At 42.9% G+C, this 18344-nt stretch overlaps 1 protein-coding gene across 1 annotated transcript in view; it reads left to right on the top strand.

Annotated features, from left to right (window-relative positions):
* Window positions 1-18344, top strand: part of PLEK (pleckstrin) — a 398482-nt gene that overhangs the window by 240913 nt on the left and 139225 nt on the right. Inside the window, exons 5-6 of the mRNA XM_069234077.1 lie at window positions 10407-10591; window positions 16963-17067. Of these exons, the coding sequence (XP_069090178.1) occupies window positions 10407-10591; window positions 16963-17067 (290 nt within the window). The remainder of the gene's footprint in view (window positions 1-10406; window positions 10592-16962; window positions 17068-18344) is intronic.

Genomic DNA, 18344 nt, shown 5'->3' on the forward strand with positions numbered 1-18344 from the left:
ATTGTTATTTGCATCCGTCATTTGTCCATAGGTGTGTATCCCATTGGGTCAGGATATCAAGCATGACTACCAGTGTCACACCTCAGTGTCTTCTTTCCCACTTGTCAATGTAGTGGTGTATGTGTTGTGTGTCCTACAGGGTTCCTGTGCTATGTGTAAATTACTGGTTTCTGTACTGACCAACAAGAAGACCATTGCCATATCGTCCATCCTGGAAGTGCCGATTGATGGTGCTGTGGCGGAAGATGAATGAATCATGTACACTCCCAGGATACTTTGCCATGATGCTGGTGAACAATCCCTGGTGATCCACAATGGCCTGCACATTATTGGAGTGTGTGTGCTTCCTGTTGCGGTATAGGTGCTCGGTTGCAGCAGGTGGTACAATCTGGACATGTGTGCAGTCAAGGGCACCAAGCACGTGCGGGAAGCCATTCATTTGATAAAACCCCTGTTTGGTCTCCTGCTGCTTCAGCTGTGTGTTGGGGAAGCTGATGTGGTGGGGTGTGAGGGAGATGATGGCATCAAGTACCTTGGGAAGGAGGGCGGAGAATGAGGGCTGTGAGATCCCGGCAACCAGGGCACCAGTAGTTTGAAATGAGACACTTGCCAACATGTGCAGGACAGCTAGCAGCTTGGTCTCCGGTGGAATGATGTGGGGTGTCTGCAAGCTAGCTGCCAACTGAGGCTCAATGTGGCGCAGCAGCTGCTGTATGGCTTGCCAATTGAGTCTGTACCTCTGGGTGATATCCTGTTCCCTGAAGCCCAGAAGGGTTGTCCTGGTCCTGAATAGCCTCTCCTGCCTTCTGCGTTGCCTTTGGGGTCCATGTTGGTGTGGTGGTAGCTGCTGCTGTTGCTCCTGTGCTCTGCGTCTTCTAGCATGCTGCATGAGTAGCACCTCCATGTCGTCCTTCTTGAGCAATGATGTTGACTGTGTGAGTTTTCCTTAAGTAGTGGTGTGTTTGCCCCAGTTTAATGCCTGCCCTGATCCAGGCATTAAAATTTGACGCTAATCAGGATTTGCGTCATTTTCTGGCTCTGCCTCCCAGCCGTGCGCCATTTTTGCCCGGTTGGATAAATATGGCGCACGGGTGTTTAAGTCATTTTTTGGACAGGAACGCCTACCTTGCATCTCATTGACGCAATGCGATTTCATGCATCCAGAAAATGACGCACACTCGGATATTTTGACGTTAGATGGGTCTAGCGTCAAAATATAAATATGGTGTTAAATTTGCGCCGGATTAGCATAAAAAAAAAAAAACATCCGCTAATCCGGTGCAAAGCGAGTATAAATATGGTCCTAAATTGGATTAGAGCGTCTGATTTAGAGTTAGGCGGATGGGTTACTCTGTCACACATGTGACGGATATCCTATCCACCATGTTACAAGTGTCTTTGGAAGTAATGCACACATAATTTTTCGGATGGGATATCTGTGACATTTGTGATGGAGTAGCTCATCTGCCGAACTCTAAATCAGGCCCTAAGGTTGGTATATGGCTAGCCCAAATTATCATCTCTTTTGAAATTCCAGTTATCATATGTATGCACTTGTAATCAATGACTATGATCTCCTGTGTAGAATTGGGTACTAGAACCCTGGGGACAAGGCTGTGACCACCTCCCCATAGAAAAGGAAAAGGCATCAGTGGGAGGAGGAGCAAGGAATGCTGGGAAGGTCCACAGGGCAGATCTGGATTGTAAAAAAGATTTAAGAAAGCAAAGTACCTGCTCTGAAACAACGTCCTGAGTCCATCTTGTCTTTTGTCAAAGATTTAGCAAAAGACAAGGATGGGATACTTTGTCCCCAGGTTACCATAGACACCGGTCCTGTCAGCTTTGGAGCCATACTAGCTCAGCACAATGAACGATTGAGGGCTCAGTGACACTTAGTCGCACACACAAGCAGAAGCATCTTAGATATTGAAAGAGCCTAATCACTGGCAGAAAAAGAAAGCCTTGCAGTCGTGTGGGTATGTAAACACCTTCACATTTTTCTTTACGATAAGCATTTCACCACTGTCATGGACCATCAGGCACTCCTGACCATATTTGGAAATCCCAAGGTGAAGATGCCCCTTCTCATTGAAATTATGATGGCTCTGAATACAGGAATACAAATATGTTGCCATCCACAGGCAAGGGAAGGAACATAACCCAGCCGATTACTTCTCCAGGGTTCCACTGCATGCATCCAAACTAAAACCATCAATGGCTGAGGAGTACCTTCACTTCATACTGCACTCGAGCATCCCCCCGGTGCTGTCCAAATTGACTCTGCCACTCAAACAGATGAAGCCCTCACCACAGTCAAATGTCTAATTTACTCGCAGACGTGGCATATCAGACCGAAAAAGGAGAGACACAGAACAGCTACATATGTATCACAACATACAGGATGAACTTGCAGTGACTAAAGAAAGAATCATCTTCAGAGGATCACGGATCATGCTCCCCACAAGCTTACACGAAAGGCCCATTGAACTAGCTCACAAAAGACACACAGGCACTGTAGCCACCTAACAAGCATTACTTGAGAGGGTATCGTTCCCGAGATTAGTTAAGAAAGTGGAGAAGGAACTGTAAACTTGCCACATATGCGCCATCTTCTCACCAGCAGTGTCCCAACATCCACTAGCAATGTCAGACATCCCAGAAAATGTGTCAGAGTGAGTGGTGGTCGATTTCTTTGGACAATCTTAGCTTCCCTTAGTCAAGAATAACTTGTCCACCAGTCACAACAAAGTAATAAAAGCCCTTGACAACATCTTTTCAACTTGGAGAATCCCACAAACACTGAAGTTAGACAACAGGCCACCATTCACCAGCAAGGAATTCAAGGTGTTTGTAGCTTACCTCGGGGAGGAACATAAACAGATCACACCCCTGTAGCCATAGGCCAATGGAGTGGTTGAACACTTCATGGGAACCATCAAAAGAGTCTCTGCAGAGAGAATCACAATTGATCAAGATTTCTGCCAAGTCCTCCAAGCCTACAAGACCACGCTTCATTTTACAATGTGAGTGAGTGCAGTCACGCTTATGTTTGGTTGACCGGTGCGCACAAAGCTTCCCCACTGGCCAATGGAAAGGGCAAGTAGATCTTCACAAACTATGAAACATTACAACTCAGACATTGGGTCAAGCAGCCCTAACTATTAGTTTAATTGCAAAGCATGTGTGGCTTCATGCAAAAATAAAAGTAAGACAACAAATTAATTTGTAAAAACATCTAACTATGGCACTAACCTAAAACATGCGGTTGGATTTTCTATAAACAAAAAAACATGCAGGAAAGACAAAAGAACATTTGTTATACCTCTCCTAAATAGATCAGCAGGCAGCGATGTCTTTGTCAACAGAGCATCTGGTCTTCATTGGGTAGCATCAGTATTAAAAACAAGAATGGGGAAACGGTTAAGTAAAGTTGGGCCTAATGTATCTGAACTGATGGAATCATAGGCAAAAAGCACATCTAACTCAGAACAGAACTGACTAGAACATGAACTAAAACAGAATAAACTTACATCACCTAAAACTTTGCTATATTAAAGTCCCCAAAAGTTACAAGCTAAGCCTCTATTGGACAAGTCTATGAGGTGGTTTAGTGTGCAGCCAATAAAATATCATCTGTGCTTCAGATGTACTTCTTCTTCATAGAGCATTTTCGGATTGGTTTATGCTGCCACTCCTCTCTCGTCTCAGGTCAACGGCTTCCGCGATTAAATACAGTTTTAGAAAGCAGCATGAAACATGACATTAAGCATAGAGGCCCAGTGTTGAAAACTAGCAATTTTATCTCAAGGAAATATACAACACGAGCAGTTAAAGTAGGACAGAAATTTCCACTGTGCAAGTCACAAAGGATGTTTCAAAACATTTCAGTGAAGTCAGCAGCATTTAAAACATTGTGCGTCTAGAAACTGCTAAAACATAGGCCTTTTCACTAATGCTTAATACATGAAGAAAATAAAACATTTCAGTAATAATTTCAAACATTAGTTTTAATACATTAATAGTTCATCTTCTTTAGTACATATAGTTATGATTAATCAAAATATTTTTTTTTAGACATTACTAATTCATATAGTGCACGTTGTTTATGGTGTCCACCATTTCAGTTAAATTAAAAGTACATGTTTATTTTTCTAACACATGTTTTTCAGTTAGGCCTTTAAACATGTTATTTCACATTGCGTTTTAGTGACACAATTTTTTAAAATAATGTTTGCTCGCAAACACATGTGTGTACCACGTGATGATGTAGCATGTAAATAAAACATAGGGCATGCTGATTTCAATGCAATGCAGAAGCAGAGAGTATGTACATCAGGCGAACGTTGCTCTGCCTTCTAATACTACATGAAGGACTCGCACAGATGGCCTTAAAATATCCAAACCGTAAGTGTCTGACACCCCACCATAAAAAAAAGTCAGCAAAGTGAGCTTTAAAATACAGTTCCTTCTTGAAATGAAAGCACTCTGCTTCAAATCTATTACATTTCATCTGCTGACAGCCAGATCAGATGTGATAAGTCTCCAAATAAGGCCAAATTAAAGTACCATGCACCTTCAAATAAACCAGCTCATCGCCAGAATGTTCACTCCAACTTAAAATGAGACTCAGGAAACAACTTTGGTTAAATCCCTGAAAGTTGGTTTAGTCACAGAAAAATATCTACTAACTCTCCCAGGGATGTCTCCGCTGTGAATGTCTGAATTGCATTCCAGTACACCCACAACAGATGACATCCACAACATTCTAAATAGTCCCACTAAACATTTCCAACAGTGTGCCAACTTAGCAACCCCAGAGTACCCTGTTCCTCCCACTCTTAAGATGTCTCAACTCCTTGCTCAGTGTGGAGAGCTTGGTAACCCACCCTAGAAGTGTGGCTACCAGTGGGCTAAATGCCCACAGTAAAAACAATTTGGGGACTGGGTTCCCTCTCTATTCCTGTCAACAGCCTGTCTACCTGAACAAAGGGGCAGCTCCTCTCAAGTGTGGTTGCCATTTGCCCATTATATGCAGCTTCTTCTTTGAAGCTAGCCTTTGGGCCAACACCCTGGTTGGCTTTCTGAGAGGGGAAGGTAATGCCTCCCTCTGTGCCAGTTCTCTATTGTCCCTGTATTTGGGAGTTGTTCATACGTCTGGTAGGGCAGAAGACTGTCTGGTAGCAAGCAACTGTAGATGTCCACCTGAAAAACTGTGCAGCAGGGTGGCAACTTTCCAAATGTTGGCATTAAATTGGACTTGGGCATGAAGTCGGGTTTAATGCCACAGTTAAATTGATAACTTGAAGTACTATTTTGAGTAGTCCAATATAGGAGTTAGTAGGGCTGAGATGTCAGCCTGCAACCCTGTAATGGCCAACAGGGTTACTAGTCTTTCCACTGTAAAAATTACAATTTTGGGGGTTATAATATGAAGAAACATATTACTCACTTAAGAATATACAGCTCTCTGCCTTAGGGACCGATAACCCTTCCTTAGGGGCGGCATATATATTGTTAGGAGAAGTGTTGGCATTGCCATTGTTTAAATGGCAAAGTCAATGTAGCAGTTTAAAAGTGCTCTGAAAGGCTGCAAGCGTAGGCTGGGAGCCATTTTGTCGCACTTAGGGTGGTACAATCAGTGCTGAAGCCTAGAGTGGACACTTTAACTCACAGGCCCTGGGTATGTTCATACAATATACTAGGAACTTACAAGCAAGTTAACGTATGTCAAATTGAGGGAGAGGTAGCCATTTCATTTCAGCATACATTTTGTAAGGGGTTAGAATTTTGACACTGCGGTCTGGTTAGTAGGCCTCAGTACACTCTCAAAAATTAAAAAAACAGCAGCATCAGTCCAAAGCTTTGGGGGTGATGATGCAAAGAGAGGCATTTCCCTACAGTCTGAGATGGTCATGTGGCATATTTACAGACAGTGTACCCTAATTTTACACCCAACCACATCTTGAGATCCAGTAAGGCAATCCCAATTATACAAGCAAGATTCAAGCAAATGATGCTCAAATCTAGAACTCCCCGTACCTAAAGCTAAGACAACTCCCAAATCTGGAAGCCGTCAAGGCACAAGACAAGCATCTTCAATGAACATTCACACCAACTATGAAAAGCATTGGGACCAAACCCTGATTTCTTTGACAAGCTTAGGGGCACCACTGAGTGCTGTTTGCTCTTCAGTGAGGATTACAGATATTCTTACATCAAATTTCAGATCCACAAGTATATGCACATGCATCTTCAGCTACACAGATGGGGTTGGCAATTCTAAACTACCTCTACATATGTAATGGCAATTTAAAGCGACCTTCTCTCACAAGCCAGCGCTTAACAAGACAACTAAATAAATATATTCCAAACAGGTAGCCTCTATAACCAGTATGCTGAGTAAATTTACAGGTTATGTCAACAGACAATTTAATATCACATGGAAGCCATTAAGGGGAAGATCAAGGAGAAACACAGTTGGATTCAGTGAGTTTCTAGCAAATCTAAAGTCAAATTATCAAACATAAGCCTGAAGAACATCTGGAGAAAGTTTAAAAAGGGAAGGAGTTCTCTTTTTCTTTGCACAGAGCACAGACACAAATGGAGTGCATTTTCATATATTATAGAATAAGAGGCTAGGTTACAGAGACTTCCACTGGGGTAATTACAATCCCTAAAAACAAGCTAATACTGCTTGAGATAGATTTATCTGATATTCTGCCTATAGAAACAAACTGCAGTTTTCAGAACGCCTCTTTTGGAGGTTCTTATATTAAAACATGTCCTAACTGCTTTAAATAAGTCGCATTATCACTGAGTTAGATAGTCATACTGGCCTTACATCTCCAGCCTCTCCAACATCATTTTGAAGGGGGAAACTGATGGGCATCTGAATGGTTGAATGACAGATTTTAGATAAACAAATATCGTCTGACATGAACGTCATAGCCTAAATAAATATGACTCATGAAAATATCCCTTCTCTGGGTGTAGATTTTCTTTTATCAACTCCAATGGGGTGATATATAGGATATAATATTTTGTTGCACAATATTTAGGCCTTGGGATTCTGGTACCAATGCCACCTCGACTGCACGTGCTGTCAGGGAAGGGGTGGGCTGGTTCCTTCACTGCCCCAGCTATTTAAATTACCTCAGGGAGATAGACTTTTGCCTCCTCCTGCCCCCACCATTCTAAAAAAGCACATTTACTATTATGTATTAACTCTATCCTTGTGTGAAAGGGAGAGAGCAGGACAATGCTATATCTTCTACGATACAATGTTGCTGTGCTCTTCCAAAACACTGACATACAATTTGACTGCCTTGCATTATGCATATACCTTTGCATCATAGTGCGAAGGTGTCCGTGTGGGTCTATCATAGATTTTGTACTGAAAAGGTAGTTTTCCAGTACAAAATCCTTAAACTAAATGTTAAACTTTTCCCACTTTGTATGTTTGCAGTGCTGTACAGCAAACATGCAAAGTTAGAAAAGGTTACAAAAAAGAGAATGATACTTTTTCTTTACCCCTGCATCGACAAGGCATTTTTTGTGTGCAAATCCTTGTCTATAAATGTCAATAGTTAGGCTTTGTGTCTAAATCCATGGGTGGTTGCACTGGAATGCTCATGTCCCACCTATGGGGCACTTACTGGATGCTAAGTAACACAAACCACCTCAAAGCACTGCTTTGTCTGACTTTTAGGGAACTTTCCGGCACTCCGGAAAGCAAACCCCAAATCAAAACATTGCACCTGATTACATCACTTTTGGTGACTTTGCACTAACACAAAGGGCCTTATTTATACTTTTTGGTGCAAAACGGCACTAACGCAGTTTTGCACCAAAAAGTTTTGCACCGGCTTGCACCATTTTTTAGCACCAGCTGGGCACCATATTTATGGAATGGTGCAAGCCGGTGCAAAGGGTAGGCTAGCTTAAAAAAAAATGACGTTAGGCAGTTTTGAGTCAAAATAAATGATTCTGACCAGCTTAGCATCATTTTTTGACGCTAAGGGGCATATTTATACTCTGTTTACACTGAATTAGCGTCATTTTTTTTTACTCTAATTCAGTGCAAAACTAACTCCATATTTATACATTGGTGCTAGACCCTTCTAGCGCCAAATTTATGGAGTTAAAGTCATTTTTTGGAAGTGGAAACCTACCTTGCCTTAATGAGATGAAAGGTTGGCGTTCCTGTGCAAAAAACTCATGTGGGTCGACGGAATCTTCCGCCTGCAGGCACCAAACTTCTGCATCACTGGTCCTCTGGGTCCCCTCTCATCCTGACGAGTGTGGTCCCTGGAACACAGGAGCTGGGCCCAAGTGTCTTCGACAGTCCAGTGGCTCTTCTGTCCAAATTTGGTGGAGGTAAGTCCTTGCCTCCCCACGCCAGACAGTTATCCTGTGTACTGTGTGAACTGCAGCTGCTAGGGCTTCTGTGCACTTTTGCAAGACTTCCTTCGTGCACAGCCTAGCCCACATCCCCAGCACTCTGTCCTGCATTGCCCAATTCACTGATTTGGACTCCGACGTTGTGGGACCCTCCTTTGTGACTCTGAGTTGACTGCTGTCCTCAGATCTTCTAAGTGCTCATTCAGGTGCTTCTGTGGGTGCTATCTGCTTCAGTGGGGGCTCTCTGAGTTGCTGAGCGCCCCCTCTGTCTCCTCCTCCAAGAGGCGACCTTGTGGTTGTTCCTGGGCCCCAGCTGCACCCAAAATCCTCAACCATGACTCTTGCAGCTAGCAAGGCTTCTTTCCAGTCTTTCTGTGTGGAAACAACTCTGCATCCTCCAGCACACCGTGGGACATCTTCTGACCAAAGGAGAAGTTCCTGGCACCTTCCGTTGTGGAAGAATCTTTGGCTTCTTCTACCCAGAGGCAGCCCTTTTGCACCTTCATCCGGGGTTTAGTGGGCTCCTGCCCCCCTGGACACTTGCGTGACTCTTGGAGTTGGTCCCCTTCCTTTACAGGTCCTCAGGTCCAGGAATCCGTCTTCAGTGTTTTGCAGTCAGTTGTTGTCCTTGCAGAATCCCCTATCTCGACTTTACTGTCTTTCTAAGGTAGTTGGGTAACTTTACTCCTACTTTTCAGGGTCTTGGGGTGGGGTATCTTGGACACCCTTAGTGTTTTCTAACAGTCCCAGCGACCCTCTACACACTACACCAAGCCTGGGGTCCATTCGTGGTACTCATTCCACTTTTGGAGTATATGGTTTGTGTTGCCCCTAGGCCTATTTCTCCCTATTGCATTCTATTGTGATTATACATTGTTTGCACTACTTTTCTAACTGTTACTTACCTGATTTTCGTTTGTGTGCATATAATTTGTGTATATTACTTACCTCCTAAAGAAGTATATAATCTGAGATACTTTTGGCATATTGTCACTAAAATAAAGTACCTTTATTTTTAGTAACTCTGAGTATTATGTTTTCTTGTGATATAGTGCTATATGATATAAGTGCTATAGTAGGAGCTTTGCATGTCTCCTAGTTCAGCCTAAGCTGCTCTGCTATAGCTACCTCTATCAGCCTAAGCTGCTAGGACACCTCTATTTTACTAATAAGGGATAACTGGACCTGGCACAAGGTGTAAGTACCACAAGGTACCCAATATAAGCCAGGCCAGCCTCGTACATTGATTTACTGCAATTCACAAATAGCTGATGAATCTATCCTTAATGTACAATGGCAGCAAGAACACACCAATGAAGGGAAAGCACTTTTGAAACTAAAACTCTGAAGAATTAGGGGCAATGGAGTGCAGGCTGGTGAGGCAATATTTAGTAAACACTAGGATGAGGGAGAAGATGGAGAAGCAATGTCCTTCACATTTCCATCACTAGACCCCATTAGCAAAAATATGAGCACAGCAATCTTTATAACTCAAAACTTGACCTTGACATTTTGAAACACAAATATTAATACACATCAGAGTTCATCAAAACCGTTCCATCTTGGCAACATGGTGGTGCTATACAAAACATGGTAATGAACGAATAATAAATATATAAATCATGATCTCCTCATGGTTACTAGTATCTGGACGAATCTTGCTAAAATCCATGTGTCTTGATGCAAGGAACGTCCATGGTTCACACCCTGGCTTTCTTATCATTAACTCTCTCATTATGTGCTCGTGCCATCTAATATGTGTCTTCTGGTCATCCTCGAGGTCTGTACATACCTAACCCAAGTCAGGTTTTCTCAGTTTCTGCTGCCTCAGCTTGGAGATCCATCTCATTAGCTTCAGTTTTAAAGCTCTGCCTGTATGAAGTTCATATTGATGTATGGTACCTCAGCCGTGTGTTCATAGCAGATATTATGTTTTTGTGTGGTTCTATCTGTGTCATGATTCTTATTTGCATGTTTTCTTTATTGTTGCTTAATCTTTCCATGAGGTACCTGTGTGATTGACTGGCTAATGGCAAACAATACTGTCAGGAATCGTCAAGAAGGCCAAATGTTAGCCTCTGCGCTGCTGAATGAAGGTCACCTACAGCCTGCAGGAGACACGTCTAAGAACGCTGCAGAGGGCCTCTCGGAGACTACCTTCCTCGACGTGTCAGACTCCTACTATTACTTTGTGAGTGGGTTAATTTATCTAACAGGTGATATGCCTAACCGTGTTCACTTTCCCATATCTGCCTGAAAGTCGTCACTTTGTCGATATGTCAAAAAAGATAAACTTGAACAGAAAAAGTCTGCACCTGTGACACTGTGCATAGAAACCCTCTGCAAAAGGTAAACTTTGGGAGAAAAATATGTGCACATTTTATTAGCTTGGCTGGGATTGATTGGAGTAGAAATTATCCAAGAATGGAAAAAACATTTTCTTGCAATGTGCAGAAAAACCTTACATGTGCAAAGTAGATCTTAATGCGGGAAATTTCGTGACTTAATGAAGTGGGGCAATTAGGAACTTCACAAAACGTCCATGGATTATTCATCAGGTTGTCTCCTTCTGCGGATTATTAAATGTTACTACTCTAAATGAGCAGGCTAGGAAGTTGGTTTTATGTAGCGTAAAGAGATGCTTCCTGCCTAGTAGTCCATTTCTTGAAAAAAAGTACAACAGAGGTTTCCTGTAGTGGTGCTTGCGCGCCACTGGGTCAGAATGTAAAAAGTAAGGGCAAAGGCAATAGACCTCCATTTGATGTGTTAATTCATACATGTACAGGCATGCCCAAATCCACAGACTATTGGCACCAGGTCTATGTCTAACCTGTTTCATGGCACTACAAGATTGGGAAAACAGAAAACAGACTTAGGAGGCACAGAAGGAGGCAGGTTGCACAGAGACGCAATACAAATAGTATTAATGTATATTGACAATATTTGTTTGTTTTTTCACATAGGTGAGATAATTGCAAAGGATATACCCAGACATGGCTTGCATATTTTATGAGCCAGAGGACTCAAGCTCTATGTCAGTAATGATACCCAACACGCTGAAACCCATCTGGGGTTGCTTATGTTCAAGTTCAAAGGGGACACAGCATAGCAGTTCATACTTAGCTATCCTTACTGGAGAAGAACAGGGGCTGATTTGGACAGGGTAGGTCCATAATCGTGTGGCAGGGTGAGCAGATGGACTGGAATGTAGTCCAGAGTAGCCATAAGGGCAGAAAATAATTCAAGTATTCCTTTGGTCACTGGCTAAAACTGTGGTGCTTGCTGGATAAGCAATTACTGATACAACTGTCCTTGCTGCTGTCACTTTGACTGAGGTTCCTGCTATGGTTATTACTCTGGCCCATGCCATTGTGGCAGCTGTTGTCCCTACTGTTAAAGTTCTGGTCACTATTACAGTCCCTGCTTTGCTTGTGCTATTGATGTTCATGTGGTGGTGGCTGTTTTGACATCTTTTAGTGGCAGCTGTTGATGCTGCTGTAATCCCTGCTGTTGCAGGAGCCATGGTTGCTGCAAAAAGCAAGGCCCCTTAGGATACAGTTTTTGTTGCTTCTTTGATCCATAGTGTTGAACTTGATGCTGCCCCAACCATGCTTGTAAAACCACAGCTGTGGTGGCAGATGTTGTCACTACGTTTGTCACTGTGTGTTTGCAATTGTTTTGCAACGGTTTTTGATACTGTTATAGTGGGGTATTCCACTTTATTATTGATTCCAGAAGTTCATGCTATCAGAATGCAGGATATCGTAGATAAAATATTGTGAAGGCACATATATGTGGAGTTACATACTGTAAATCTATATCTTCCTATAAGCATTTACTTTGTTGATTTTTTGGGTGTTAATATGTTGGCTATGATACTTTAGTAGCATGTTGTTTCTGTAGTCAACATTTTGACATACAAACAGCAGGGGTGGCCCCTCCACGAGAGTGAAGGAGTGTCGCCCGCTAAAATAAACTGCCCCCAGAACAGAAAAATAAAATAGTGATAAACTTTCTTTATTACCATATCATTTTTCAGGACCCCGTCCTGAACTGAGTGTCAGGACAGAACGTGGCAATTACTGCTAAGTGTTGCTTAAAGTGAGCATGTCCCTTTGGCTGGTCTTCTTGCGAAGGCCAGCCCAACATGCTCCCTTTAAACTTCTCTAACCCAGCTGGATTAGAGAAAAAACAGCCCTCCAGCACTCTTGTGAGCACTGAGAGATGCCACTCCAACCAATCCTGATGCCTCTTTCATGGTGGTTACCAGCATGAGCAACTCCAGAATTAGCTAGAGAGGTTTTGTGGGTCTTGTCACGCGTTGGAGCCAGGAGAGATGACAAGAGGAGAGGAGATCGTCCTAAAATTTTATTATTATGTATCCCCTTCTGCCCCCCCCATTGTAAAGAATAGCCTGCCGCCACTGACAACCAGTAGTGGCTGTGGTTGCAGCTGCTGTAGCTAATGTTGTGGCTCATTATTTTGGTGCTGTGGTGCTGACTGTAGTTGAAGCTGTTAAGTCTGTGGTAATGCTATTGTGGTAACTGATGTGGTTGATTATGAGGCCCTGCTGTGGGTCTGTGTTCTTTGTGCTAATGACAACTTTCTTGTTTATGTGGTCCCTGCAGCCATCATTGCTATGATCCCTGGTGTGCTTGTAGCTCTCGTTCCTACTATGGTGGTGGCTTCTGTACCGACTTTTGTGGCTTCTCAGGTTGTAGTTCTGTTTGCTAATGTGGTCCCTGTTGGGGAGGCATCTGTTGTCATTGTTGTGATTCCTGCTTTGTGTAAAGGGAAAAGGTTTTGCTGCAGTTGTATCTGCTGTAGTTACAAGTATGGTCACTACTGTAGTTCCCGTCTTACTGGCAGCTGCTGTTGCTTCTGTTGATCATGCCATGAAGGCAGCTTTGTTGCTGCTGCATTCCTTGCAGTGGTCCAAAAGTGTTTGCTGCTGTTGTTAATTCTGTGCCGACATCCGCTGTAGTTGTAGTCCTTGCCAAAGTAGCTGCTGTGTTGACTACTTTGGCTGAGGCTCTGATTGCTGCTGTAATGACAGCTGCTGTTGCTCATGTGGTTCTTGCTCTGGTGGTAGATTTGGTAGCTACTGTAGTCCCTGATGAGGCCGCAAGCCAACATCAAAGGGAACACCAGGGGCAGCCATTTTGTCAGGTGAGCTCCATAGTCCAGTTGTAGAGAGGTAGTACCATTTTAGCCCTATGCCAGTGCAAAAACATAACGCAAAATGTACAACTGATCAATCAACAGTGAAAGCCCCTCATTATGTTCTCCTTTTTACTATCCCATGCGTGCTGGCTACACCCTTAGATGTCTTGAGCCAAACTTATAGATACTACTACTCATCTCAGAATTGTTCCTCTATTTGGTTGTGGAGCTTCTGTGTGACTTGCACTATATGGAATAAAGTACCACTTTCTGTACATTTTATCGATGTTGCAATTCACGAGGAATTCCATGACCATTTAGAAGCATGTGGCTGCAGACCAAGTGCCTTTATTACAGAAGTCCGAGGTTAGCTGAAATAGTCTTTATGTTGTAAAGTGAGGAGATAGTTTCCCCCATATAATATCTAGGCCTCTTGTCCCTTCCTTCTCTAAACATTTTACACAGATGACTAGCAGCACTATGTCATTCCCTGTTTGACACCTTCCAACCGTCCTGCTTTTTAGTCAGGCTGTATTTTTCAATGGAGCAATTGAAAATATTGGTCTGCAAATGCAAACTGCCCCAGGCTGCGCGGGTTTGCTAAAGATTTTGAAATCACTGTTGAAACTTAGTGAGCAAACAAACTAGTTTCTCTAAGCTTCACCCCAAAAAACAAATAATTATTTCTTTCATGGACAGACTGGTGCTGATTATTCCTGCAGGCTGCATAACATTCTGTGCATTCCACAAAGGCCATAAATTATCCTGTGGGTCCCCAAGTACTGTCTCTTTGAAGTAACATCCTACTTTACAAACTGCTGCTAGATACAATATATACAAAGGGGCATATTTATACTTTTTGGTGCAAAACTGCACTAACGCAGTTTTGCACCAAAAAGTTTTGCACTAGCTTGTACCATTTCAGAGCACCAGCTGGAACGGTGCAAGCCGGTGCAAAGGGTATGCTAGCGTAAAAAAAAAGTGACGGTAGCAGGGTGGGGCTGGCGGTATGGAAGAAGGGGGTTTTGCACCAAAAAATAATGTTAGTCAGGTTAGAGTAAAAAACAAAATGACTCTAACCAGCCTAGCGTCATTTTCTGGTGCAAAACCATCCATACCACATGACTTATGTCTTAGAAAAGACAGGAGTCTTGCCCACCACCCCAAGGGCCAGCACAGGGGACCAGAGTCCCCTGGGCACGGCCAATGCACCCAGTGCCATGTAGGGGGCCCATTTCGGGGCCCCCAATGGCACTTAAAAAAAAAATCACTTACCCGTACTTACCTATACTTACCTGGGATGGGGCCCCCATCCTCTGTGGTCCCTCTGGTGTGGGTGAGGGTATCCCTAGGGCCTGGGGAGGGCACCTATGGGTTTATTCCATGGGGTTCCACCATGGAAAGAGGCCCACATGTCCCCTAACGCCTGCTCTGATCCAGGTGTTAAATAATGGGGCAAAGAAAGCTTTGCACCATTATTTGACCTCTCCTCCTCCCGTGAGTGATTTTCGCATGGGGGATAAATATAGCGCTACGGCCATAGAGTCATTTTTTGCACTGGAATGCCTACTTTGCATCTCTTTGACGCAAGGTAGGTTTCCACGTCCAAAAAATGACTTTAACTCCATAACTTTGGCGCTGGATGGGTCTAGTGCCAAAGTATAAATATGGAGTTTGTTTTGTACTGAATTTGCATAAAAGAAAAGACACAAATTCGGGACAAAACAAGAATAAGTATGCCCCAAACAGCGCTGGGGTCTTGAGCACCAACATCACGGTGACCGTGGAGTACTGTAACTTCCTACAAGTGCCATTTACTTGTTACCCACACATTTCAACGAACGTGCCTGCAATAAGGAAATAAAACACAGTTCAATATGGGGGAGCTGTACTGTATCATGTATATCAATATTTACACTTTCATACTCACTCCACCCAAGGGGCATAGCTGCACTGGGAGGGATGGGGATGTTACACCCCCTTAAAAATTAATTCTGTAGTAAATAGTTGGGTACAAGTGCTTTCAGTTGGGTAATGTTAAGTGACTGTTGGATTTCAACCTAGATTTTTACACCCACACAGAGACTAAAACACACACATTCTCTTGTCTCTGTTTTATAGGCCTTAAAAAATGTTTATTTGTTTGAAATATATTGCGTTTTAAGTACTTCTAACAATTTGCACTCTTTCTTTCCACTGCCTCTTAAGCCCCTCTCATGTCCTGCTTCTTGTGTACTGTGTTTTAACAACCTGTCCCTGTGTGATTGTTAGGAAATCTGAAGCTTACACCTCCCCCATCATACTGATCAAGCTCCGCCCCGGCTCCGCCCTCTGCTTTAGTGCCATCATATCACCCTCAGGCCCAGATTCTCAAAGGTTTAGCATCAGGTTAGTGTTACTTTGTAACGCTAAACCCACACTACACATTTTTTTAGGATTCACATACCAACACAAACCGGTATTTGTATTGGTTTGTGTGGCAAAGTAAAGCAAAGCAACGCAAAAAGCTGCTTTGCATTAATTTGCGTCAAGGGGGTGTTACATGGGTGGTGCTTGGGCATACCGTGCTACCACCCATATTGTTTGGTGCTAAACCCTATTCTGAAACATCAGTAGAAAGGGTTAAGCTCTAAAATGTAACGCAGCTGAAAACTAGGTGTTAAATGAAAAAAACGTTTTATTTCTTCATGCTTTCCGACTTTGCATGTGTGCTGCACTGTACAGAACACATACAAAGTAAAAAAAACATTTCCACTTGTCTAGGCATAGTGTTTTGTACAGGAAGGATGCCCTTCCTGTACAAATCCTATACTGGACTCACGCACATACCTCAGCACTAAGGAGCTAAGGTGTGTGCGTGGCACACAGCAGCTGAATACAGCACCTGCGCTAGGTAGAGGGGAGGAGAGTGCAATTTCTATGTGAATTTTTGGCTGCTGTGCTACATTGGGTGACAGTTTTCACAATCTGTGCCTCAGAGCGTAATCCAGGCCCCCTTATCCACCTGCGGTACAGGGTGCTGCAACCATCTGCGCTGCAGAGGGACCCACCCTCCTGTGGCCCCATTCAGCCCGAGACCTATGAGATCTGTGAGATCCAGAAGTCTTGATGCCACTCACCGCATTCTGCAGGGAGGCTTTATCAATTTGTTGTAGGTCACTCATTCACTCTCTCAACTTCCTGTTATCAGTGGCACTCTTGCTTCTGCCCAAATGCTATTTGGTCTTTCAAATGGCTAACGTCCCAGAGTAAATCATTTTTTTGCCATGTTTTCACGGCAAAGGGTGGTATGAGATCTTAAATAATCATAGAGGAATTTGCTTTCCATCAACCACTCCTCCGTTTGAAAGGTAAAAAAGACTTTTCTTAAATGGTACTTTGTTTGTTTGTGGTTTTCAGCCGGATAGTGGGTTCTTCTGTGAAGGAAACTCCAGTGATGATGATGTGATTCTAAAGGAAGAATTCAGAGGGATAGTTGTCAAACAGGGATGTTTGTTGAAGCAGGTGAGTAAAAAAAAGTTTCATTATTTTTGTTTATGAAAAGCTGTTTTCAATATAGAAGAAGGCTGGTAAAATATTTCTTTTGACGAATGTTGCGCACAGTGCAAAACTATTTGGGCTTTGATCATTAACCATACTAAAAATGTTTACTATGGCAGTTAAAACGGTAATTTTATTAGAGCAAAATTAATCGTCTCTTCAACATCTACATAATTCTTTACTCACATAGATAGGAATATTTACTCTATGTATTTTCAAAGCATCCGTTAACTACAATAGTATTTGTCAACGAGGTCATTGTAGACATACTGTTCTATAACAGCACACATTAAGAAAGAACTCTGAACATACAAAACACATCCCAAAAACGTAATTAGTGCTTATTGAGGCATCCACTACTACATGCTACTGTCCGGGCCTTGTCACTCATCTTTTATTTGCTGGGCTAGAAGCATTCCTATCGAACAAGGAAATATATAATACTTTGGTACAGCCCTCCGACCTTACATCTCCTAAAGGACATACTTACTCTGCAATCCGCACATCTCCACAAAATAAAATCCGACTTTGGTCTGAGATGGAAAGCTGTACCTCAGACTCTCGAAAGGTGATTCATGACAATACTTATGGCAGATTGTGCCTTATATCAGGGCTAATTACCAATATCTGCAACATTTAAGTGTCATGTGACTCAGTCATAACTTTCCGCATGATGGATGGTAGAGGGGCACAAGCAGCTATTGTGGATGTTAGATGGACTGAAAGAGGTGGGTGATGGTTACATGGGCTTCGGTACCACAGGTTGTGGTTTGGTAAACAACGGCAGAACTTACTAAATGCAGCAGAAACATCAAGTGAAGGGACTTTGTTCTACTGGAGGGAGCACATAATCACGCATAAACATGCATCTACGAATGTACAGAATTACCACTACTGATACTACAGCTACTGAAATTATCATGGTCCTCATTCACCAGAATGGAACGGGGAGCTTTTATCGAGATGTCAGCAGTGTGTTTCCTCCACCTCAGAGATGTTTTAAGCCATAGTAGGCTCTGGCCCAGGGCCCCAGCCTTTTTAGGGAGCCCCCGCTTACAGAGACAGCTCAGTTCTGCAGAGACTTGCCCTGATTACTTTGAATAATTCTTAAACAGATTGTTTTAAAAACCGTGTTCCGATTGTTTTGAATACAGTTTTCATTTAGTTTATTTTATTTTATATCGACGATGTGTGAGATTCTTTTATAGACATTTTGCAGGGACATTTTGTGTTTATGCTGC

Source organism: Pleurodeles waltl, chromosome 5 (assembly GCF_031143425.1).
Source record: "Pleurodeles waltl isolate 20211129_DDA chromosome 5, aPleWal1.hap1.20221129, whole genome shotgun sequence".
Taxonomy (NCBI): domain Eukaryota; kingdom Metazoa; phylum Chordata; class Amphibia; order Caudata; family Salamandridae; genus Pleurodeles; species Pleurodeles waltl.